Source organism: Anomaloglossus baeobatrachus, chromosome 2, assembly GCF_048569485.1.
Source record: "Anomaloglossus baeobatrachus isolate aAnoBae1 chromosome 2, aAnoBae1.hap1, whole genome shotgun sequence".
Taxonomy (NCBI): domain Eukaryota; kingdom Metazoa; phylum Chordata; class Amphibia; order Anura; family Aromobatidae; genus Anomaloglossus; species Anomaloglossus baeobatrachus.
Window position 1 is genome coordinate 716,716,152 of NC_134354.1, and position 27,011 is coordinate 716,743,162.

The 27,011-nt window shown below is 43.9% G+C and overlaps 1 protein-coding gene across 4 annotated transcripts in view; it reads right to left on the bottom strand.

The window, feature by feature from the left end:
• NBEA (neurobeachin) overlaps positions 1-27,011 on the bottom strand; it is a 1,081,445-nt gene that overhangs the window by 508,267 nt on the left and 546,167 nt on the right. For all 4 annotated transcript variants that reach the window (XM_075337333.1, XM_075337330.1, XM_075337331.1 and 1 more), the window contains one exon: positions 19,239-19,366. In XM_075337333.1, coding sequence (XP_075193448.1) covers positions 19,239-19,366 — 128 coding nt within the window. The remainder of the gene's footprint in view (positions 1-19,238; positions 19,367-27,011) is intronic.

Here is a 27,011-nt window from a genome sequence, read left to right on the forward strand (position 1 = left end):
TGGTGACTTAGAAACAAGGGCGGTACTAATCTCAGCTGCCGGTTCCCTTGAAGGTGCACGCAATTTCCTTGCGCCTGAGTGCATTCATGGGATCAGGTCACTTAATGGCTAGAGCATGAGTGACATGCGCAGTAATGGTGTTAGAGATGAGATAGCCAGGGGTTGTTATTGGTTGGTGGCCCCATGTGATCTATTGGTGCCGGTTTTTAAACCCTGCACTTCCTGTGACCAGGGCGCACAGCCATGGATCACTACATCTGACGGATCACCATATCTGACAGCTGGAACTTTAGCCTCCTGATGATCCTTATATCTATAAGAAGGGGAAACGCGTCGAGGCGATATAGAAACGAGCATTTGAAGGGAAGTAATTGCATCTATATTTCCTTCTTGTACACATTAATTGTGCAATCTGTGCGATATGTCATCCATGTGTGATTTCTGAAAAACTGTTTAGAAATTGTTCACCTTTGAGGTAGGGTGCATTAAGGAAAAGCCGACGTGGAACGGGGGCGCCCAAAACAGTTACGGCGTCAAACCCTCCGTTGGTAGGTAGGAGTGAGTGTGTATAGGATGAGATAGGGACCCCATAGAGTTTGTCTCCCCTTCCACCCTACTCCGCCCCCATGGTACCATTCATACTCATTTGATATTTTGAATGCATTGAGGATTAGTCATTTAGGTCCTTTTTGTGCATTTTTCGTACAGGTTGTACAATATTTGCATTTAATCTGATCCATGAATGTCAGTCAGAGATTCATTTTCTTTCAAAGGAAGACTATACGATTATGGGTTGTAACCATTCTGCAATATTTTATTAATTACTTTATCTGAATTGCAGGATGTGTATTTGTAGGTCAAATTTCTTGAATTATTTATGAATTCTGAAAAACTATTTAGTATTCATTCACCTTGAGGTAGGGTGCATTTAGGGCAAGCCGACGTGGAACGGGGGCGCCCAAAATAGTTACGGCGTCAAACCCCCCGTCGGTAGGTAGGAGCAAGCGTGTATAGGGTGAGATAGGGACTCCATAGAGACTGTCCACCCTTTCTACCCTATTGTACCCCTATGGTGTAGTGAATGCTTTTTGATATTTAGGGGACATCAAGGAATAATTAGCTTTCTAAAGGGGGTGTATGCTACACACACACCTGTATATAATTCCCCATATTTAAGAGTAGCTCTCTTGTTAGAGGGATCCCATTTGGTAATGCTCTTCAATTTTCCTTGTATGCCCCTGTGTGCTCACAGTCACTGGGTGTATTTTAACTAAATTTTGATATCAATAAAGTTTATATTTTATTCTGGTAATTGAGGTTCTTTGTACTTATATTATATCGACAGCAAAGTGTTTCTGATCAGCAGGGTCTGGTTAATTACAACTTGAAAGATTGCACAAAACCAGGGCTGGGACTCCCATGGTTCTTACCTGTTTGGGGACACCAGTTAAAATTAGTGCTGGTTCCCTTAACCAACAAGAAGCAGTGCCCAGATCCAGTACAGAAGACCGGGAATCGCCAGCTTCAACTGTATGTGGTTCATTTCAGTTGAAATGGATTGCAATGCACAATGCCACTGGCTTTGTACACTGCAATAGTTAAAATGGCCACTGGACAATCCGAGAACGTCAGCTGAAGTTGGTATACACATCACTGATGCATGGTATTGACGTCACACGGTGAACTGCACGCAGACATCCACTACTGGCCTCTTCCACGCCATATATAGAGGAAGACGAGGATACCCTGGGTGAGCGGAGTGCTAAAAAGATTTTTTTTTTGTGTGTGTGTTACAGTATAGGGGACCTGGATGGAGGACATAAAGATTAAGGACATATGGGAACCAGGAGTGGGGACATATGTGCCCAGAACGGAGGACATAAGTGACCAGGATAGAGGACATAAGGGACCAGGATGGGGGAAATTATTTAATAATTTACCCCATCCTCATCCCTTTATGTAATAAAGAGACAGATGGGGGACATTACAGAATGGGGTCCAGGATAGGAGATATAATTGCAGGAGGTTCCCAGGATGGTGGATATTAAATAAAGGGACCAGGATTATGGACATTATTATACCAGGAAGGGGCCAGGATGGGCGACAATTATGGCACGGGAGGCAGAATGGAGAACAAAGATTATTGGATTATGGTTGCAAATGAGCACAAATTAATGTAGGGGCCAATCATGGGATATTATTACTGCTGTAATATACTTTACATTTGAGGCTATTGTTTTCCATGGTGGGGGGGAGGGAAAAAAAGGGAGGTCTCTTGTTACTTTGCAGGGTAACACTATCACTTTATTCGTCATCTGGTGCAGTGTTAAAGGTGGCAGAAAAAGTGGGGAATGTGTTTTAAAAGTGATCAGCTATAGATGAATGGTTTTTTTCCTGCAGAATCGAGTCATGGCTGGATGAAGTGTTAGTGGTCTGGGCTGGATGAAGAGGAAAAGCGAAGAGGAATGATTTACAAGTGACGTCTATATTATATGAACACTTTACACTATACACAGAGTTCCTGAGTGAAATATCACCAACACCAATGGTCACTGTATTGCATGTACACATACACTATACAGAGAGCTCCTGTGTATAATGTCACCGGTGTATTACCTGTACACTAGTTAAAAGAAAGGTTTTGGTACCGTGTTAGCCAGTTGAAAAATGATTGATTGCTCTCAGTGAGAGAAACAAAATTAAAATGTTGTAGTTGTGATACCTTTTAATGGCTAACTAAAATAAAAATTAAATATGATGTTACAAAGCAAGCTTTCGAGACATCTCAGGTCTCTTCCTCAGGCATGGTATGACAAAATATCTGAAGAAACACAAATATATACATAAAACAGGGCAGAGCGATGCATAGTAAAAGGACATTTAAATAAACTAACACTGAGCTTGGAAAGTGAATCCCTAATTAGCTTTGATTAGTGGTGTGTGTTTTATTGTCCCAATATTCATGTAGGATCAGAGGCATGATGCTCTAGGTCTCTGGAGCTGACCTCTCAGATTTTGTAATGGGCCATAAATTCTCCTGAGAGGTTGAGTCCTGTGTCCACAGAGTTAAGCTGGTGTCACACACAGCGACAACGACAACGACGTCGCTGCTACGTCACCATTTTCTGTGACGTTGCAGCGACGTCCCGTCGCTGTCGCTGTGTGTGACATCCAGCAACGACCTGGCCCCTGCTGTGAGGTCGCCGGTCGTTGCTGAATGTCCAGCTTCATTTTTTGGTCGTCACTCTCCCGCTGTGACACACGCATCGCTGTGTGTGACAGCGAGAGAGCGACGAAATGAAGCGAGCAGGAGCCGGCACTGGCAGCTGCGGTAAGCTGTAACCAGCGTAAACATCGGGTAACCAAGGGAAGACCTTTCCCTGGTTACCCGATGTTTACGCTGGTTACCAGCCTCCGCTCTTGCTGCCAGCGCCGGCTCCTGCACTGTGACATGTGGCTGCAGTATGCATCGGGTAATTAACCCGATGTATACTGTAGCAAGGAGAGCAAGGAGCCAGCGCTAAGCAGTGCGCGCGGCTCCCTGCTCTCTGCACTGTGACATGTAGCTGCAGCACACATCGGGTTAATTAACCCGATGTGTACTGTAGGAGAGCAAGGAGCCAGCGCTAAGCGCGGCTCCCTGCTCTCTGCACATGTAGCACAGCGACGTTATGATCGCTGCTTCTGCTGTGTTTGACAGCTAAGCAGCGATCATAACAGCAACTTACAAGGTCGCTGTTACGTCACAGAAAATGGTGACGTAACAGCGACGTCGTTGTCGCTGTCGTTTAGTGTGAACCCAGCTTTAAACATTGTGATGAATTTGTATTCCCAGACCCTGCGATGGCTCGGTGATCTGAAGTTGCCTTTTAATATGACAACTTTCATGTGGTTTATGTTGTGTCCTGGAGCACAGAAATGTTTGGCCACAGGTAAATGGATTTTTTCGCCTGTAATTGTGTGGCGGCGAGATCTCATACTTGCTCACAGTCTCTGTCCTGTTTCTCCAACATAGAGGCCCCAAATAGGACATATAGTGCACAGGATTAAGTACACCACGTTGGAAGAGGAGCATGTGAATGTCCCAGGAATCCTATAGTCCTTCTGTGTGTTAGGGATCTGTATCCAGTCTTTGGTCTCTACATGAGCGCAGGTTTTGCAGCTCTTTACATTGCAAGGATAAGTTCCTTTTGGTGTGTCTGAGGGCATAGAACTTCGGATCATGATCCTAATTTAAGGAGCATCATGATCACAACTACAAAATTTTAATTTTGTTTCTCTCACTGAGAGCAATCAATCACCTGTACGCTATGCACACAATACAGAGCTCTTGTACATAATGGCTCTACTGGTCATATTAGTCTTATTATTATTGTGGCTTTTATTAATAATTAGTATTGTAGTATTCGCTTTGAGAGCAAGTGTGAACCCATGGACTTGCTATTGAGCCAATAAACCGCTCTGTGTGTTTCGCTCACGCTGGAGTTGCAGACTTTAGAAAGGTGTTTTAAGCGATTGCTGGGGATCTCAGGATTTGGACCCACACTGATCAGCTACGCTATGCAGGGCCAGTATTGTATAAAAACTTTTATAAAATGATAGATTTACTTTAAATTAAACCACTGTATTTCTAGATGTATATTTTGCTGTGTGCCGTTGAATTTATACTCATTGAACACTGATGGTGATAAGTCCCCTATTGGCATCCTGCTTAGAAGACACAGACTGGAACAACACTAAAGCTTTACTTTAATACAAATTATTACCTACATTTTAAGAAATAACTGTTTTCATTTATTTTGATTGCCATTGTAAAACTGCGGCTTCCAATGTTAATATGAATTTCCTGCCTCACTACATACAAGAGGTATATAAATCGCATGTAACCTTTTAATTCCACTGGGGCCTGCCATATAATTTTCGGAAGGTTCCCCCCTGGCGTTGAAAAAGTTAAAAGAGAGAAGGGGGGGCATGTTTCCAATGAAATAAGAGCAAGGTTTTGATGTGTTTTATTTTTTATTGCTCCAATATGTGAAGGAGTCTAGCAGGATACCACAGTCACTCCGTCTGGTCTTTATCAAGGTTTGTCTACATTTTACTCCCAAAGATTTCCCCATTGCACCAACCAGAAGTCTTTCTCACAAATGGAATCAATTGGGAAGCCAGCGCAGAAAGTTAAATTATAATGCTTTGTTTGCTTGGATTAATTTAGAAAAAGAAACTTTAAAATTGGTCTAATTTGTGGAGACTGCACTTGCCTTCACGATTCCAGAGTGGAGGGAAAAAATAAAATAGGTGCGGCATCTCTGTATAAAATTATTTAATTTCCATATCCTGCTAAAATGGTGGATAAAAAGTAAAAACATATTTTTATTGTGTATATATATATATAGATATCTATATCTCTATATCTATCATATATATATATATATATATATATATATATATATATATATATATATATATATTTTACATACATATAAATATATATATATTATATATATATATATATATATATATATATATATATACACACACACACACACGCGCCTTTTAAAGGGAACCTGTCATCAGAAATTTCGCCCAAAAGCTAAAAGATTCCCCCTCTGCAGCTCCTGGGCTGCATTCTAGGAAGGTCCCTGTTATTATTGTGCCCCATGTGAGACCAAAATAAAGCCTTTATAAAGTTCTACCTTTTTGTATGCAGCTTCTGTAAATCCGTCACGGGGGCGGGCTCTCTGCCGTCCGTTATTCTGCCCCCTGGTCCTGTATGCCGCCCCCATCGCTCCTTTCCATATCTGATGCACCACCCACTGCTCCAGCCATCCCCGCGCATGCCCAGTGCCAGTCTCACAGGACTGAGCAGTGTGACCGCTGGTGACGTGTGCGCAGGCAAGTGATTATGGGCGGGACTGTGACTGTTATCAGCAAGTACCCGCCCATAATCTCTTGAGCGCGCAAATCTCTCCAGCATTCACACTGAGCTCAGTGTAGATGCTAGACTGTATGGGCTGCTTCCAGGAATGACGTCCCTTTGTCACGTGATAGTATTTCGAACACGCCCCTATCACATGACTCCGGGGACCTGGGACGCAGTTGAACGTGAGACCCCACACGAACACCAAGTGATAATGTACTGCTCTGGGGACCTGGGATGCAGTGGAACACGAGGACATGCGGTGAAATGCATCAAGGACCTGAAGTGGAAAGCATCAATGAGGTTCTGCAGCTGGACCTCCATACGTTCCACTGCAGGTCCTCACATTCCACAGCGCTGCTGGCCAGAAGCATTATGTTTCCACCAGATGTTTCTCTGTGTATGATGTTCCTGCGTTCTGGTGTGTGTGTGTGTGTGTGTGTGTGTGTGTGTGTGTGTGTGTGTGTGTGTGTGTGTGTGTGTGTGTGTGTGTGTGTGTGAGTGTGAGTGTGTGTGTGTGAGAGTGAGTGAGAGAGAGGGAGAGAACGAGGGGAGCAGGGAAGGACTGCTGTGGAGCAAACAAGAAGCTGGTAGGAGAGCCCTCTGTGGCTTGCAGGAGGACCTAGGAGCGAAGCAGATGTTCGGGATCTGCCAAGTATGATTATCCTGGGGGTGTCTGCTTTTCTTTTTTTTTGGAGGTGGGGGAGTAAACTTACCCCCAACCCGTGCATCCCCCAAAAGAAGACCTACCACGAAAATAAGCCCTAGCGCATTTTTCAGAGCCAATAATAATAATATGACAGTGTCTTATTTCCGGGGATACATGGTACTGCTTGTAAAAGACTATTATCGACTCCCTTGACCCTAATGTGTTTTTAAAGTAACCAGATAAATCAAAGAAAAACAGTTATGTATTCTTACATCAAACAATCTCAGGCCGATTTTTTTCAAGATGGGTTTAAGAAATTAAAGAGGAGTGGTGATTGGCTTATACAAGCAAAAAGGCTTGTTTTGCGTAAATATGCAGTTTTTAAGATTAAAAATGAAAGGAATAAAAATGTGTGTTTTTTATGACAAATTGCCATGGGTGTCCATACACCCTAATACACAATTGATATTTTAATAGTAGCGGTCTTTTTTTTTTTTTTTTTTAATATCCATGTATTTTAAAGTATAATCTTATTTTTGCTTCTCTCCCAAACTATCCTGTTTCAATATCCAGTTTGTGCTCCTTTAGAAGCAGCTTTTATCTGCTGCCTTAAAAGATCCACTCATATAGTTTAACACATTGTGTAGCGAAATTCCCCTGTCTGGATATTTAGGTTAGAAGCAGAGGCACAGCAATGAAAAGCAGTTAAAAGCAGTTTCTAAAGGAGAATGAACTGGGCAATGAAACTCCATTTGGGCAAATCTCCCGAGCATTTAAAATCAGTATTTTCAATCCATTTTTTTTTTTATTCTAAAACTAGAAGTGTATCCTAAACAGGATAAATATATTGGAGAAATTTATATTTATTCTCTTTCATAATTCACTTCTGATCTGGTCTTGAAATACAGGACAAGAATATACTGAAGTGTGAATGAGGCCCAGATGATTTGGGGCAAGGCATATTTGCTTAAAAATTCAGTGAACAGTTATCCATCTGCGGTGACTCAAAAAGTTGGCCTAATTTAGCAAAAGGGGCATGGCCAACCATAAAGTGAGAAATTTACTAAAATTTATGGCAAAAAAATGGATGTAAAAAAAGATCAGAAATTTAGTTCAGTTTATAGATGGCATAAAATGTATTCTTTAGTACACAAGCCTCCCCAAAAAAGTTCACCTTTCCATACTGTTGAGGGTTCTCAAAATGACAGGCTTTTTTATTACTTGCCTATGAATAGTCAGATTTCATAAATCCTCTCGTTTATACCAAAACAATGAATTCATCCCATAAAAGATAATTTGCACAGACATTTATGCTGCACAAATAATAGTGGGCACCAGATGCCGACAAGATTTCATTGCTCTATGCATTAGAATCACGAACACTTTATATCCTATTCAGGAAAAACACTAAAAATTTGCTTTTAACCGTGTTTTCATCTATTGTGTAGTTGCATTTTGCACATTTTACCAATATGGGTACAATGTATACTATATTATCTTTATATTTGCTCATCCCATCAGTGCATGCTCCAAATCCATGATCTCCAACCTGTAATACAACCACAACTCCCAGCAGGTGATGCTACTGAGATCTGTAGTTTTGCAGCAGATGGGGAAATGCAAGATGGAAATGACTGTAATAACTTATCCACATACAACACTGAAGGAAGAATTTAAGCACTTGCTTTTTAGTGCCAGAAATATTTGGACAGTGACCGAATCATCGTGATTTCTGCTCTGCAGGTCACTATTACTATATATTCAAAATGAAGCTACTGAGATGCAATTAAAGCGGTGGCTCACTATGCAATTGTGGCCACATCCTTGTAAAACTGATAGGGAAGACTTTTTTCAAATACCTTGTTCAGCCAGTTCTGCCTCTGAACGGCGATATTACCGTCCGCTCATCCCCAAGAGGTGACCCCCCCCCCGGGCTACGTGACCTCTAGGATCCGGTGATGTCACATCAACTTCCAGTTGACCTAACATCACCGGAGCCGGCCCCAGTCTTCCTGAGTGTCTGGGCTGTGGGCGGCGTTTCACCGCTCCTCACAGCCCAGCGTCACAGCACAGCATGTAGCACACACTCTCCTTCACTCCAGAGCGCCGCAAGCACGAGAGATTTGGGCTGTGATATTTAACCTTTTTTTTTTTTTTTACTTTGTGGACTTGAAGCCTGCACTTTCCGATCATTTCCACTGTTCAGAGTGATACTTCAGCACCCCTCTGAACAGCAGAAATGCTGATAGATAATCTGTGAATGCTGGCATTCCCACAAAGTTCATCATGACAGTGACCGGGGTCATCAGTTGACCACCGGCTGTCATGACAACCAGCCATTGGTGCCCCGTGATCATGTCACGGGGCCGTTGATAGTAGCGGGGAACAGAGCGCTCCCTGTTGGAGCATGTTAATTTCCACTGTCAGAGATTGACAATGGGAATTAACTAGTTAACAGGCATGGATGCATCTCCGATCCATCTGCGCCTGTTAGCTGCACATGATGGCTGATCAGATAAGCCAACACGTGCAGAAAAAGATGTGTCCTGCATTAAAGGGACAGACATGGAGGTTTGTCCAGTACCATAACTGATTTTTTTTTCTCCCCAGAAATCTTGCTTTATGTCCCTCTCAAAACATCTTATTTTAGCAATACCTTTTATCATTCTCTAACAGGACATCCCTATTGCTGTATACAGCTCTGATGGGGTTAATAGACAACTTCCTCTCTCCTGACTTCCTGTATTTTATTACTACAGAGTCCATCATGCATTGCAGTGGCCTATAAGTCGGCACCTATCAAACCCACTAAAAACTGCGCTTAAACTCCTCCGTCCCCTTCTTCATCTATCTTCAACCTACTACATCTTAGGCCTCCTTCATACAGTGGGTACGGAAAGTATTCAGATCCCATCTTGACAAGAAAAAAACAGAAATGTAGAAACTTTTGCAAATTTTATAAAAAAGAAAAACTGAAATATCTCGTGGTCATAAGTATTCAGACCCTTTGCTTAATATTGAGTAGATGCACCCTTTTGAGCTAGTACAGACATGAGTCTTCATGGGAATGATACACGTTTTTCACACCTGGATTTGGGGATCCTCTGCCATTCTTCCTTGCAGATCCTCTCCAGTTACGCCAGGTTGGATGGTGAACGTTGGTGGACAGCCATTGTCAGGTCTCTCCAGATATGCTCAATTGGGTTTAGGTCAGGGCTGTGGCTGGGTCGGTCAATAATGGTCACACTGTTGTTCTGAAGCCACTCCTTTGTTATTTTAGCTGTGTGCTTAGGGTCATTATCTCGTTGGAAGGTGAACCTTCGGCCAAGTCTGAGGTCCAGAATCTGGAAGAGGTTTTCTTCCAGGATATCTCTGCACTTGGCCACATTCATCTTTCCTTCAATTGCAACCAGTTGTCCTGTCCTTGCAGCTGAAAAATACCCCCTGGCATGATGCTGCCACCACCATGTTTCCCTGTGATGAGGTACCTGGTTTTCTCCAAACATACCACTTAGAACTTTTTAGTGATAATTCTATCTTCGTCTCATCAGACCAAAGAATCTTATTTCTCATAGTCTGGGAGTCCTTCATGTGTTTTTTTGCAAACTCTATGCAGAGTTTCATATGTCTTGCACTGAGGAGAGGCTTCCGTCGGCCACTCGGCTATAAAGGCCCAACTGGTGGAGGGCTGCAGTCATAGTTGACTTTGTGCAATTTTCTCCCATCTCCCAACTGCATCTCTGGAGCTCAGTTACAGCGATCTTGGGGGTTTCTTCTTTACTTCTCTCACCAAGGCTCTTTTCCCACGATTGCTCACAGTTTGGCTGGACGGCCAGGTCTAGGAAGAGTTCTGGTGGTCCCACACTTCTTCCATTTAAGGATTATGGAGGCCACTGTGCTCTTCGAGACCTTGAGTACTGCAGAAATTCTTTTGTAACCTTGGGCAGATTAGTGCCTTGCCACAATTCTGTCTCTGAGCTCCTTGGGCAGTTCCTTTGACCTCATGATTCTCATATGGTGTGACATGCACTGTGAGCTGTGAGGTCTTATATAGACAGGTGTGTGCCTTTCCAAATCAAGTCCTATCAGTTTAATGAAACACAGCTGGACTCCAATGAAGGAGTAGAACCATCTCAAGGAGGATCATAAGTAAATGTGACTTAAATATGAGTGTCTGAGCAAAGGGTCTGAATACTTGTGACCATGTGATATTTCAGTTTTTCTTGTATAAAAAAATTTGCAAAAATTTCTATATTTCTATTTTTTCTGTCAAAATGGAGTAGAGTGTACATTAATGAGAAAAAAAATGACCTTTTTTGAATTTACCATATGTCTGCAACAAAAAAGTGAAAAATTTAAAGGGGTCTGAATACTTTCTACTGTACATCCAATGCAAAAATGCATGTGTTGCACGGTCCGTTTTGTACATCCGCATGCCATCTGTGTGACAAGTACCGGAAAAAAAATGACTTGACACTGTAATGTCTTAAAAAAGGTTGGATGTGTTAAAAAAAAAAAAAAAAGTTCCTGTGCTGAGATAATCTTCAGGCACTGACTGTCTGAAGTCTGGAAGCCATGGACATCACCAAGCGCTAAGTTTCCTCCGTTGCGATGTTTGCCAGGACTTTACTGCAGCAGACTTTAGTTGTTGCTAGTTTCTGGATCGTTTTGCCTTAAATGGTAACGGTAGTTTCAATTTTTATTTCATAAATCAATAGAACACATAAGATTATTACAAAGTTGCTTATTTTTATCAGACAAATCTGCTTCTTTCTCTGCAAGAATTGATCAGTCATCAAAATTCTCAATTCTGAGATAAAATCTGTATTCAGTGAAGAGTCTCCCATTACTGAGATAGGAGATGGCAGTTGGTGCTGATGAGATTCTATGTAGATAAGAGGGGCGGAGCTCTGTATCTAGCTCCTCCCTCTGCTTCCAGCTCCACAGAATCTCCTCAGTAACTGCCGCCATCTCCTATCTCAGTAATGGGAAAGTCTTCACTGAATACAGATTTTACCTCAGAATTAAGAATTTTGATAATCTCTGATCGATTCTGGCAGAGAAAGAAGCAGATTTATCTGATAATATATATTACAAAGTTGCTTATTTTTAGGTGTACAATTGATTTATGAAATAAAAGTTAAAACAGCAGTTACGGTTTAAGTTTAGTCTTAATCATGTGAAATGCAGCTCGATTGGGCTGAGATCTGGTGATTTATTCGACCATTACAGAACTCACTTCTTTGCCTTAAAAAACAGAGTTCCTTTGCAGGGTTTTGGGTCATTGTCCATCTGTATTGTGAAGTGCCATCTATTCATCTTTGCTGCATTTGGTTGCATCTGAAACCATCACCTCGCAGACTTTTGGATTTATCCAGCTGCTTCTGTCTTCAGTCACATCACCAATAAACACTAATGACCCAGAGCCTTTGGAAGCCATGCATGTCTGGCCATCACACTGCCTCCATCATGTGTCACAGAGGATGTGCTGGGCTTTGGATCATGAGCTGTTCCAAGCCTTCTCCATATTATCATCTTCCTATCATTCTGGTACAGGTTGATCTTAGTTTCATCTCCACAGAATGCTTTTAAAGAATTGGGCGGCTTCTCTAGATTTTTTTTGTTTGGGGCAAAGTGTAATCTGTCCATTCTATCTTTAAGGCTGATTAATGATTCGCACTTTGTGGTGAACCCTCTGTATTTGCTTTCATGAAGAACTTCTCTTTATGGTAGACTTCGTTACTGAAATACCTACTTCCTGTAGAGTGTTTTTAAACATGGAAAGGATGGTCTCTTTTTCTTCCATTGAGTCCTCAGCCCCTTTGACCGCACATTGCTGCTTAACAGCAAGAGCTTCTGAACGCAAATGCAACACCTGGAATCAGCTCTAGGCCTTTTACCTACTTATGTGATGATGGATTCATGAGAGAAAAGCCCGTACAGCGCATTAAAAATATTTTGAGATCATCCAATTACTTTTGGTCCTTTTGAAAAGAGGAAGCTATGTATGAAAGAGTTGTAATTCCTAAAGAGTACTTTACACGCTGAGATATCGGTACCGATATCGCTAGCGAGCGTACCCGCCCCTATCGGTTGTGCGTCACGGGCAAATCACTGCCCGTGGCGCACAACATCGCTAACACCCGTCACACGTACTTACCTGCCCTGCGACGTTGCTGTTGCCGGTGAACCGCCTCCTTTCTAAGGGGGCGGTTCGTGCGGCGTCACAGCGACGTCACACGGCAGCCGTCCAATAGCAGAGGACGGGCAGAGATGAGCAGCTGGAACATGCCGCCCACCTCCTTCCTTCCTCATTGCCGGTGGACGGAGGTAAGGAGACGTTCGTCGCTCCTGCGGTGTCACATATAGCGATGTGTGATGCCACAAAAAAGAGGAACAACATCGATGCTGACCAGACAACTATTTTTCATAAATAAACGACCTTTCACACACAAACGATTTTTGCCTCTTTTGCGATCATTTAAGCTCGCTCCAGCCTGTCACACGCTGTGATGTCGCTAACGACGCCGGATGTACGTCACAAACACCATGACCACGATGATATATCGTTAGCGATGTTGCAGCATGTAAATAGCCCTTTATTCTGCACATAAAGCCCGTATTGATTATATTACTGTTTCTTGAATATGTCTTGGTAAGTAGCTAAAATGCCAAAAATTGAATCAATGTCCAAATATTTCTGGACCCAACTGAATCAGTTGTGTGGCATAAATGACTCAATTCAATTTATTTATTTTTTTTTGTTTCGTTTTAAAGTTCTACATCATCTGCAAGTTTTACTCACAGCAAGTTGGGCTGCAGTGTGTACATCGCCCTGGCCAAAAACTGATGCTCTAGCAGGATACAGCTAAACCCCCACTAAGTGGAGGCATCACAGGTGCAGGAGAAGCAGATCACACACACACCTTCATGGAATGGAGGGGAGGTGACTGCTAGATGATAAAACTGCACACAAGTGGCTTGCATAGAGCGCTGTTCACATGCAGATGACACAGTCACAAACCCGCAGCCTATTAGGTAACGCCCTTCTATTAGATCAGGCGGGCTGCCAAGCCGTACTCCACTGTATATCATGCACAGACAGACACTCTACAATGCAAGGCCCAACAGAAAGGGGCCTGGCTGTATCCTGTACAAACAAAAAAATATGAGGTTTTTGTTGGTATTTATGGCCATAAAACGTAAGCCTACACCCTCGTCAAGGGACCTCATGTCTGCAAGTTTGTTGTACAAAATTACTATTTCATCCTATACTGAAACTGCTACTTATACATACCATACATAATTGTACAATTGGGACTACTGATCTTCTATTTTTGCTCAAGTTAATCATGAGACCATTGACCTCTACACCACAGGAGTGCTGCCACTGTGAATGGAGTCTTCATCAAATATATGAGTAAGATAAATGCACAAATATCTAGTTATCTATATACTGTACATATACACATACCGTATTTTTTGGACTATAAGACGCACTTTTTTCCCCAAAAAGTTTTGGGGAAAGTGGGGAGTGCGTCTTATAGTCCAATGGCTGTGGGGAAGGGGGGCACGGTGGTGGAGGAGCGGGTCATCGGCGGCATGAGCAGGCTGTAGCAGCGCCTACCGTGAGCACGTTCATTATCTCTTGTCACATGCACTGCATGGGCGGAGGGTGCGCGCATACTAAACAGCCAGCACGCGTGATCATCCCTGGCAACTACAGCCTTGAGTGATTATGTGTGGCTATATTCACTGCCCGAACGCGCATCATCATCAACGCGGGGGGCAGTGAATAAGTATAATCACCGGCCACCGATCCCTGCGGCATCGCGATGTCCTCCTGGTCTGCTTGCCGCTGATGTGTCTGGAGAGCAGTGAGCACAGCGATGACGTCATCACTGTGCGCACGACTCCACACAGGTCAGCGGCGCTGCTGCTGGCACAGACAGGAAGACGAGTGATGCTGCGTGGAGCGAGGAAAGGTGAGGAAAGGAGTGAGGATTGGGGCACATATCAGGATGGGGTATTTATCAGGATGGGGTATTTATCAGGATGGGGGTATATAGCCGGATTGGGACACATCAGGATGTGGGCATATACCTGGATGGGGGCATATACCTGGATGGGGGCATATACGGTACATGGATGGGGGCACATACCAGGATGGGGGACATATATACAAGGCAGGAGGATCATATACAAGGCAGGAGGATCATTACCAGGATGGGGTACCTTAGTAGAGAATTTGGGGACATTACCCCAATAACAGTGTCAGCAGCAGACCCTCGCCCCGTAATAGTGTATCATGCCCACATTTTTTGCTTAAAATTTTATTTTCCTTCTCTAAAACCAGGGTGCGTCTTATAGTCCGAAAAAAAATGGTGTGTGTGTGTGTATATGTGTATATCTATCTCTATATATATATATATATATATATATATATATATATATATATATATATATATATATATATATATATATATATATATACAATATTTTGTGTGGCCACCATTATTTCCATGCACTGCCTTAACTCTCTTGGGCATGGAGTTAGTTCACTGCAGCTTCACAGGGGCCGCAGGATCCTGTTCCATTCTCCATGATAACATCACTGAGCTGTTGGATGTTACAAACTTTGTGCTCCTCCACCTTCTGTTTGAGGATGCCCCACATATGCTCAATAGGGTTTCGTTCGGGAGATATGCTTTTCCAGTCCAGCACCTTTACCCTCAGTTTCTTTAGTAAGGCAGTAGTTGTCTTGGAGGTGTGTTTGGGATCGTTATGTTGGAATACGAAAAGAGGGGATCATGCATGCTCTGCTTCATAGTACATATTGGCATTAATGGATCCCTCATTGTACTGTAGCTTCCCACATACTTCAGCACTCATGCAGCTTCAAACCACGACACTCCCACCACCATGCTTGACTGTAAGCAAGACACATTTGTCTTTGTACTCCTCACCTGGTTGCTGTCACAAATGCTTCAAATCATCTGAATGAATTAGGTTTATCTTGGTCTCATTAGACCATAGGACAAGGTTTCAGTAACCCTTCTCCTTCCTTGTGCTTGTCTTCAGCAAACTGTTTACAACCTCTGGATATGACGCGGCGCACGTGCACTCAACTTCTTTCAATGAAGGCAAGAAGGACAGGGCACTACTCCATGTATAGAGATGCTAGGATTTCAAACCTTGTGCATACACAGCGTTTTACCGCTGATTATTCGCAGCAACCTTATGGCAACAGAATCACTCGAAACAGTTTTTTCAACAGCTACGAGGTGCTTATTCATGAAAGAACAACAAAATCCACAATATATAGCAGTAGAAAAATGAAGAGCACTCACCGATAATTGCTGTGCAAAAGGTGGATGTTTTATTCACATGTGCAGGTTAACAGGTTAACGTAGAAGCACCAGTATAGGGTGCGAAACAGCTGTCGTCTGACGTGCTGTCCCGTCTCACTCCCTCCCCGCTTTGCCTACAGCATGTTAACCTGCACATGTGAATAAAACATCCACCTTTTGCACAGCAATTATCGGTGAGTGCTCTTCATTTTTCTACTGCTATATATCGCACTCAACTTCTTTGGTTGACCATGGTGAGGTCCGTTCTTAAGATGGCTTTACACGCTGCGATATCGGTCCCGATATCGCTAGCGTGGGTACCCGCCCCCATCTGTTGTGCGACATGGGCAAATCGCTGCCTGTGCCGCACAACATCGCCCAGACCTGTCACACATACCTGCACAGCGACGTCGCTGTGACCGGCGAACCGCCTCCTTTCTAAGGGGGCGGTCCGTGCGGCGTCACAGCGACGTCACTGAGCGGCCGCCCAATAGCAGCGGAGGGGCGGAGCTGAGCGGGACGTAACATCCCGCCCACCTCCTTCCTTCCGCATAGCGGCCGGGAGGCAGGTAAGGAGAGCTTTCTCGTTCCTGCGGCGTCACACGGAGCGATGTGTGCTGCCGCAGGAACGAGGAACAACCTCGTTACTGCTGAAGTAACGATTTTTGAGAATGGACCCCCATGTCACCGATGAGCGATTTAGCACGTTTTTGCAATGATGCAAAATCGCTCATCGGTGTCACACGCAACGGCATCGCTAATGCGGCCGGATGTGCATCACCAATTCCGTGACCCCAACGGGTTCGCATTAGCGATGTCATAGCGTGTAAAGCGGCACTTAGTTGAGCCTGTCTTGTTAAACCAATGTATGGTCTTGGCCACTATGCTGCAGCTCTGTTTCAGGGTGTTAGCAATCTTCTTATAGCCTAGCCCATCTTTATGTAGAGCAACAATTCTTTTTTTCAGATCCTCAGAGAATTCGTTACCATGAGGAGCCATGTTGAACTTCCAGTGATAAGCATGACATTTAATACACCTGCCTCCCATTCACACCTGAGACCTTGTAACACTAATGAGTCACATGACACTAGGTGAGGAAAATGTCTAATTGGGCACAATTTGGCCACTTTTTACTTAGGGTTGCACTTACTTTTGTTGCCAGCGGTTTGTACATTAATGGCTGTCTGTTGAGTTATTTAGAGGGCACCACATTTACTCTGTTATACAGGCTGTACACTAACTACTTTACATTGTATCAAAGTGTCAGATCTTTAGTGTTGTCTCATGGAAAGATAGAATACAATGTTTTAAATAAATGTGAGATGTGTAGTCACTTTTGTCATATACTGTGTGTGTATATATCTACAATTATGCTCAAAAGTTTACATACCCCAGCAGATTTTTTGCTTTCTTGGCCTTTTCTTGCAGAGCATATGAAACTTTTTTTGTGTTACCATCTATATTCTCTGAAAAAAAAAGGCCAGTAAAGCAAAAAATCTGCTGGGGTATGTAAACTTTTGAGCACAACTGTATACATGCGCATATACGTGGTCTATTAATCTGTTTAGGCTGAGCCTCAACTAATGTGACAACATTCCTGATTGTCATACTAAGCTGTCAATTAAAACGTCTTGTACTTAGCTAAAATGAAAAGCAGACATCCTGACCCACTGACAAATTACATGAAGAATAAGTGTTTTACGTTGCAATACATCTTCCTTTCCAGACATAATAAGATAGGAGCTTAGGGAAGGGACTGGTATTCGCAATAAAAAATAATGACACTTCGTCATAAATCACAGGTAACTGCTTATTCCAGCGGCAGATTTCCTCACTTCTAAAAGTGAACTTCAACTTACAGAAATATAGAATTTCACGGAGCATAAGAACAGAATGCCCGGTGACTTTTGGCGAGAGATTTTTTACATGAATAGACAGTGTGGCTACAGCACCCACACTTCTGAAGTAGAAAATACCGGGATGTCCATTACCGGCCACTGTTTCTTCTTGACTACTTAAGATTTCAGTTCATATGTTTTCTGATTACTATTAAAATCTAGAAAATCGTGAGCAATCAAAACGCAGTTATGTAAGAAAATTCCCCAACTTCTCTTAACAACAAGATTTGAAACTTATTAAAAAGGAATGTTGACTCTTATTGATGACCGTATCCTTGGGATTCACTTAAAGGGAACCTGTCAGGCCCAATATGCACCCAGAACCACGAGCAGATCTGGGTGCATATTGCTAATCCCTGCCTAAAAGTCCTGTATCCATTAGCATAGATAAAAATATCTTTAGAAAAAGTATTTCTAAAGATCTTTTACCGTATGCTAATGAGAGGGGACTAGTCCACTGGGCGTTAGTTCCCCGGCCAGTCAGCCCCATTAGCAGGTTAGTACGTCCCTGTGGGGGTGCTAATATGCTAATGAATACGCAGCGTCAGAGGATGATCTCACTCACCTCTCCGCCGTCATCGCGTCCGATGGGTTATTTCGGCTCAGTGCGCATGACCCTGCAATTTGGGTAATGCGCACTATGAAGCCGGGTGTACGTGTCTCGGCTTCAAACTGAAGTAGTGCTCATGACCAAAAGTATGTGGTCATGCGCACTGAGCCGAAGTCCAGCGTCGGGCGATGATGGCAGTGGAGAGGTGAGTGAGGTTATTCTGATGCTGCGTATTCATTACCATGTTCGTAACACCCACAGGGGTGTGCTAACATGCTAATGGGGCCGATTAGCAAGGGAAGCAACGCCCTTGGGACTAGTCCCCGCACTCATTAGCATACGATAAAATATCTTTAGAAATACTTTTTCTAATGATTCCTTTATACTAGTGTATACAGGGACGGTTAAGGCAGGGATTAGCAATATGCACCCAGAACTGCTTGTGGTTCTGGGTGCATATTGCACCTGACAGGTTCCCTTTAAACAGAGTTTGAGCTGCTGTAGTCAAATACGGCAACTAGGAGCAGTGGTGTCCTGCTGTTTACTTCTGCCTACAGCTACAAAAAGATAATTGGTGGGGATACTGCGTGTTGAAACCCACCACTCAGATATTCATGACCCACCCTACGTCCTAGACAACTCTATTAAATTCCTAAGACTATGATCATACTGTACAGTTGTATGTCCGCCACTGAGCTCAATGTAATCAAGTGCAAACCAGGAGTGACTGTTTATCTCGAATTATTAATTACTATTTATTAAATGATTGCCTAAGAAAGCATACAAGATGGGGAAAAAATAAATAAGTAAAAAAAAAAAGAAAGCAGAGTAATACTGCTAAAAATGCAAAGCACTTAAGAACTACGAGTCTTACCTTCTATTAACAGCTCCTGTCCATGACTTCCTAGCAATGTCCGGGAAAGGAATGGAGCAAAGTCAACAAAAATCTCACGTAGAAGAGGAGCTACCTTTTCCAGAGCTCTCTCTAATTTGGCAGTGATACTGTGAGAAAGGAAGAATGAAATATTGCATATTATAGTTTTAGATATACACACATGAACATATATACATATACAGTTTTATAACTTTGATAGGAAGCTTTGCACGTTTCATTGGGGGAATTTTGCACCCATGTATGATGAGATGCTGTTTTTCTGGATTCATATATTCATGCATAAAACTAACCTAATGAAATACTCCCACTAAGGAAACTGGCAAAGATAAAAATTCAAAGAAGGCAGCAGTGAAAAAGTAAGGAGGATCTTCTATTCTCCAACACAATCTACATTTCAGTTCCCTCCATGGAGTGTTTCTCAAGAAGTAGTACTTCATAGAGAGTACTCCCAATTTGAAATATATATATATATTAAATATATATATATATTAAATATATATATTAAATAAATATTATATATATATATATATATATATATATATATACATATATACACACACACACACACACACACACACACACACACACACACACACACACACACACACACACAGCCATGGCCAAAAGTGTTGGCTCCCTAAAAATTGTTCCAGAATAGTGTGTATTTCTCCCACAAAAGTATTGCAATTACACGTTTTGTCATACATATGTTTATTTTAAGTGCATTGGAACAACACGAAAAAAATGCAACTTGGACATAAATTAATTGGTGGCACCTTCAACTTATGGTTGCACTCCTTTTTGAATAAATAACTGCAATAAATCGCAATGATATTTAGATCAGGACCCATTGCTGGTCACTTCAGAACCTTCCAGTGCTTTGTTTTCCATTTCTGGGGTCTTCTTGAAATAAGTTTGGGGGTCACTGTCCTGCTGGAAGACCCATGATCTAAGACGCATACCCAGATTTCTGACACTGGGCTCTACAGTGCAACCTAAAATTCTTTGCACACACTCAGGGCACCCAGTGCAAGAGGCTTGCAAAACAATCTCAAAACATTTTTAAACATCCACCATATTTGACTGTAGGTACTGTGTTCTTTTCTATGCAGGTCTCATTCCATTTTAGGTAGACCGTAGAATTTTATGCATTGCTAAAAAGCTCTATCTTGGTCTAATCTGTCTACAAGACACTTTCTAAGAAGGATTTTGGCTTACTCACATACATGTTATCAAACTGAAGTCTAGCGTTTTTATATCTCTGTTTCAGCAGTGTGGTCCTCCTGGGTCTCTTTGTCCAAATGTAATTTAATTCAAATGTAAACGGATAGCTTGTGCTGACATTGATGCACCGTGAACCTGCAGGACAGCTTGAATTTCTTTGAAACTTGATTGGGGCTGCTTATCCACCATCCGGACTATCTTGGGTTGCAACCTTTTATCAATTTTGCTTTGCCTTCCACATCCAGGGAGATTAGTTAAATTGACATGGGCTGTAAACTTCTTGATTCTGTTGCGCACCGTGGACAAAGGGTCATCAAGATCTCTGGAAATGGACTTGTAACTTTGAGACTGTTGATATCTTTCGACAATTTTGCTTCGACCGTTCTCTTCTCCTCTTTCTGTTCTCTACGCTTAGTGTGGCACACAGAGACACAATGCAATGATTGAGTCAACGACTCCCCTTTTTATCTAGTTTCAGGTGTGATTTTTTTGATATTGACCACACTTGTTACTTTCCACAGGTGAGTTTGAAGGAGCATCACATGCTTGAAACAAAAGTTGTTTGGCCACAATTTCAGAAAGGTGCCAAAAATGTTGTCCTGTCCATTTTGGGGGTTTATGTGAAATTATGGCCAATTTGCCCCCTTTCCTCAGATTTTTTTTTTTCACACAAAGGAAATAAACATGTGTATGACAAAACATGTATAATTGAAATAATTTGCTGGGAGAAATGCTTCATTTTCTGGATTAATTTCAAAGACGCTAACACTTTTGGCCATGACTGTAATCTATATATTATACATACATTTTCTTCACACCCTCTCCCCCTCCGTAAAGACAGTCTAATAATCAGCTGTGTTTTCGGGGGTAGGGGGGGTGTTGGAGCACCGCTATTTATTTGCATCTGCGTCTTTAGGACGCAAAAACAAAAACAAACTGCGGGCACAGGACGCTGATTGACCCCGGAAGTACCAGCGGCCGCTTGCACTTCCGGGGTCAGAGGTATGCTAATGCTCCCTGCTATGTACTGCGGCCGTACCCAGCGAGGGTCGGGGGGGGGGAAGCTGCCCCCCCCCTAGAAGCAGGGGCACGGTGTGGTGGGCCGCTGTATCTGCTGTCCCCGCTGCGCTCCTCTACACTGTGTACATGCCAGGCACACTAGCAGGAGCAGGAGGCAGCGCGCTGTGCCGGCTCTGCTGTGTGCTGTGCTCGGCATGCACCCAGTGCAGAGGAGCGCAGCAGAGCCGATGACCGCAGCTTCCTCTTTCCGTTCCTATTCAAATGTATTTGCGTCTTTCAGACGTAAATACATTTGAACGGCACGCCGGGACTGGGCCCAGCCCCCGACGTGCAGCAACGTAATGAGATCAGCACCTTGCTGACGTCATTACAGTGCTGCGGGCGCCACACAGGGGACATGAGGAAGCGAGCGCTCCATGAAGGAGTGGAAGAGACAGGTTTAATTAATGGGGATGAGTGAGGAGGGGCTGAGGACACATAACGGGGAACATTTGTGAAGGAACACAGCTCTGTGACAGGCAGAGGAGGAGTACTGTATTCCGAGGGAGGGGGGAGGCAGGAGTGTGTAGGGATGGGGCAGTGTAATTTGTGTGTGTAGGGGGTGATAAGGGTTGTATTGTGTGTGGGGGGAGGGGTAATGGAGGGTGCATTGTATTGTGTGTGGGGGGAGGGGTAATGGAGGGTGCATTGTATTGTGTGTGTGTGGGGAGGGGTAATGGAGGGTGCATTGTATTGTGTGTGGGGGAGGGGTAATGGAGGGTGCATTGTATTGTGTGTGTGGGGAGGGGTAGTGGAGGGTGCATTGTATTGTGTGTGGGGGGAGAGGTAATGAGGGGTGCATTGTATTGTGTGTGGGGGGGAGGGGTAATGGGGGGTGCATTGTATTGTGTGTGGGGGGAGGGGTAATGAGGGTTGCATTGTATTTTGTGTGTGGGGGGAGGGGTAATGGGGGTTGCATCATATTGTGTGTGTGTGGGGGGAGGGGTAAGGGGGGGTGCATTGTATTGTGTGTGGGGGAGGGGTAATGGGGGGTGCATTGTATTGTGTGGGGGGAGGGGTAATGGGGGGTGCATCGTATTGTGTGTGTGGGGGGAGGGGTAATGGGGGGTGCATTGTATTGTGTGTGGGGGGAGGGGTAATGGGGGGTGCATTGTATTGTGTGTGGGGGGAGGGGTAATAGAGGGTGTATTGTGTGGGGGGAGAGGTAATGAGGGGTGCATTGTATTGTGTGTGAGGGGGAGGGGTAATGGGGGGTGCATTGTATTGTGTGTGTGGGGGAGGGGTAATGAGGGTTGCATTGTATTTTGTGTGTGGGGGGAGGGGTAATGGGGGTTGCATCATATTGTGTGTGTGTGGGGGGAGGGGTAAGGGGGGGTGCATTGTATTGTGTGTGGGGGAGGGGTAATGGGGGGTGCATTGCATTGTGTGTGGGGGGAGGGGTAATGGGGGGTGCATCGTATTGTGTGTGGGGGGGGAGGGGTAATGGGGGGTGCATCGTATTGTGTGTGTGGGGGGAGGGGTAATGGGGGGTGCATCGTATTGTGTGTGTGGGGGGAGGGGTAATGGGGGGTGCATTGTATTGTGTGTGGGGGAGGGGTAGTGGAGGGTGCATTGTATTGTGTGTGGGGGGAGAGGTAATGAGGGGTGCATTGTATTGTGTGTGAGGGGGAGGGGTAATGGGGGGTGCATTGTATTGTGTGTGTGGGGGAGGGGTAATGAGGGTTGCATTGTATTTTGTGTGTGGGGGGAGGGGTAATGGGGGTTGCATCATATTGTGTGTGTGTGTGGGGGGAGGGGTAAGGGGGGGTGCATTGTATTGTGTGTGGGGGAGGGGTAATGGGGGTGCATTGTATTGTGTGTGGGGGGAGGGGTAATGGGGGGGTGCATTGTATTGTGTGTGGGGGGAGGGGTAATGGGGGGTGCATTGTATTGTGTGTGGGGGGAGGGGTAATAGAGGGTGTATTGTGTGGGGGGAGAGGTAATGAGGGGTGCATTGTATTGTGTGTGTGGGGGAGGGGTAATGGGAGGTGCATTGTATTGTTTGTGTGGGGGAGGGGTAATGAGGGGTGCATTGTATTGTGTGTGTGGGGGGAGGGGTAATGGGGGGTACATTGTATTGTGTGTGGGGGAGGGGTAATGGGGGGTGCATTGTATTGTGTGTGGGGGGAGGGGTAATGGGGGGTGCATTGTATTATGTGTGGGGGGAGGGGTAATGGGGGTGCATTGTATTGTGTGGGGGGAGGGGTAATGGGGGTGCATTGTATTGTGTGTGAGGGGAGGGGTAATAGAGGGTGTATTGTGTGTGGGGGGAGAGGTAATGAGGGGTGCATTGTATTGTGTGTGTGGGGGAGGGGTAATGGGGGGTGCATTGTATTGTGTGTGTGTGTGTGTGTGTGTCAGAGCTGTGTGTGTAAGAAGCAGTACTGTGTGTATATATGAATTAGAGCAGTCTGTGCCCCCCCCAGAACTATATGGGTCCCCCAGAGCGCTATGTCACCCATCCCAGTAATGAGTACACCACCAGAGGTGTTTGCCACTCCAGTAACGTCTATGCCCCCTGCCCCTCCTGTAATGTATATATTGTAGCCCCCCAGCCCCTCCTGTGATGTATATACAGCAGTGCAGTCATGTCTGTTAGTGACAGCCATCGTGAAACACAGCCACATGTCCTGAAGGAGCTGGACAGAAACAAGCGGGAGAGGCGAGTGAGGCTGCTGGCGACTTCCCCATATTAATACCTGTAAGGGCTCATGCGCACGTAACTGCTGAATATTCTGCAGCGATTTGACAGCCCATGTGCACTTCAAATCACTGCAGAAACACTGCATAATGGATGCAGTTTTTCTGTACAAAAAAAAGCCGATTTCATGCGCTCTGGCTGCTGCCCCCACCATAAACAGAGCGGGAGCTGCATACATAGCGCACGGAATAATTGACATGCTGCTTTTATGAACGCACGGATTTGGGTCAACATTTTAGCACCCAAATCGCTGCGTTCATAAAAGTAACGTGCGCACGTCTCATGCACAATCTACATAGATTGTGCAGGGGACGCAGGACGCATGCATTTATACTGTAGTGCTATACACAGCATAAATGCATGGAATTACGCAACGTGTGCACGAGCCCTAATGCGTCTGTGTCTGCATGTATGTCAGTGTATATGACTGTGCATATATTTGTCTGTTTATATGTATTTTTCTGAATTTGTCTTCAAATATGTATATGTACGTATGCCTGTATGTGTATGTGCGTGTCTGTGTGTGGATGGGGCCCACTGAGACTCTTTCACCCGGAGGCCACAAAAACCTGGAGCCGGCCCTGGCTGCCTTAACATTGGGATCAATAAAAAATATGTGAGTAAAGTGCGCTTTACACGCTACAATATATCTAACGATGTGTCGGCGGGGTTAATCATAAGTGACGCACATCCGGCATCGTTAGTGATATTGTAGTGTGTGACCGCTACGTGCGACCCCAATTGTGCGTTAAAACATTGATCGCATACACGTCATTCATTTTCTAAAAATTGAACGTCTGGTTGTTCATCGTTCTTGAGGCAGCACACGTCGCTGCGTGTGACACCCTGGGAACGATGAACACAGCTTACCTGCGTCCCGCCAGCAATGCGGAAGGAAGGAGGTGGGTGGGATGTTTACGTCCCACTCATCTCCGCCACTCCGCTTCTATTGGCCGGCCGCTGTGTGACGTCACTGTGACGCCGAACGTCCCTCCCACTTCAGGAAGTGGATGTTCGCCGCCCACAGCGAGGTCGTTTGGAAGGTAAGTACGTGTGACGGGGGTTAATCGTTTGTGCGACACGGGCAACAAATTGCCTGTTCCGCACATACGATGGGGGCGTGTGCGATCGCATACGAGATCGCATATGTAATTGAAATGTGTAAAGCAGCCTTAACTCTACTTTCTGTGTATAAGTGACGGTTGTGAGTGATCCTGGACTGTATCTGTATTGTACTGTGTGAATAAGTGACGGCTGTGAGTGATCCTGGACTGTATCTGTATTGTACTGTGCGTATAAGTGACGGCTGTGAGTGATCCTGGACTGTGTCTGTATTGTACTGTGTGAATAAGTGACGGTTGTGAGTGATCCTGGACTGTATCTGTATTGTACTGTGTGAATAAGTTACGGTTGTGAGTGATCCTGGACTGTATCTGTATTGTAGTACTGTAAATCTGAATGTAGCAGAACAGGATAAGATAAATGTTCATTGGATTTATATCTAAATGCTACAGTTCGCGCTCTACTGTTATGGCTAAAAATGTTAATGTTATGGGGCCCCCACCAGATTTTCTGCCCAGGGGTTCCCCACCAACCTTAATTTGGCCCTGTATATAGATCTATCTATACACACACACACGCAAAATGTTTAACTTGTTTTCCGACAAGTACTTAAAATACATCTATCCACAATTAATTGATTAGCGTTACAGTCATTTCCAACTACATTTGGCCTTCTACAGTCAGTTGCCCACAAAGATATGACCATTATGTTAGAGGTGGGACAATGAGGGATTTATATAAAAGAGACCTGAGTACGAGTGCACATGTATTATATGCATGACTAAATCGGCGATTCTTGATTAGCAGAGGGCAATTTGTAGAAAGTGTATGGGAGCATGTACATGATTAATTATTCTAGGCCTACATATGTCATTGCATTGTAAATAAAGGAGAACACACATACAAATTTCATTTTAATTATCCTACAAGCTGTTAACAGTAGTCAACACAGACGTAAACAAGCATACGGCAATGTGATAGTAGTCTAAAGCTGGAAACCAACAATTCTAAGATACGCAAAAATTCAAAGGAGCTGCAGATGTCCTTCCCGTATTCCTAGACCTTGTCTCCATTGACATATGTACCGGAGAAGCAGCGTAGACTTTGGTAACAGACTAATATTATTCTCAGTATATATATATATATATATATATATATAACACACACACATATATACATATATATATATATATATATATATATATATATATATATATATATATATATATATATACATATATATATATATATATATATATATACAGACCAAAAGTTTGGACACACCTTCTCATCTCTAGAACAACTGTTAAGAGGAGATTTTGTGCGGCAGGCCTTCATGGTAAAATAGCTGCTAGGAAACCACTGCTAAGGACAGGCAACAAGCAGAAGAGACTGGTTTGGGCTAAAGAACACAAGGAATGGACATCTGTGCTTTGGTCTAATGAGTCAAAATTTGAGATCTTTGGATCCAACCACCGTGTCTTTGTAGAAAAGGTGAACGGATAGACTCTACATGGCTGGTTCCCACTGTGAAGCATGGAGGAGGAGGTGTGATGGTGTGGGGGTGCTTTGCTGGTGACACTGTTGGTGATTTATTCAAAATTGAAGGCATACAGAAGCAGCATGGCTACCACAGCATCTTGCAGCAGCATGCTATTCCACCCGGTTTGCGTTTAGTTGGATCAACATGTATTTTTCAACAGGAC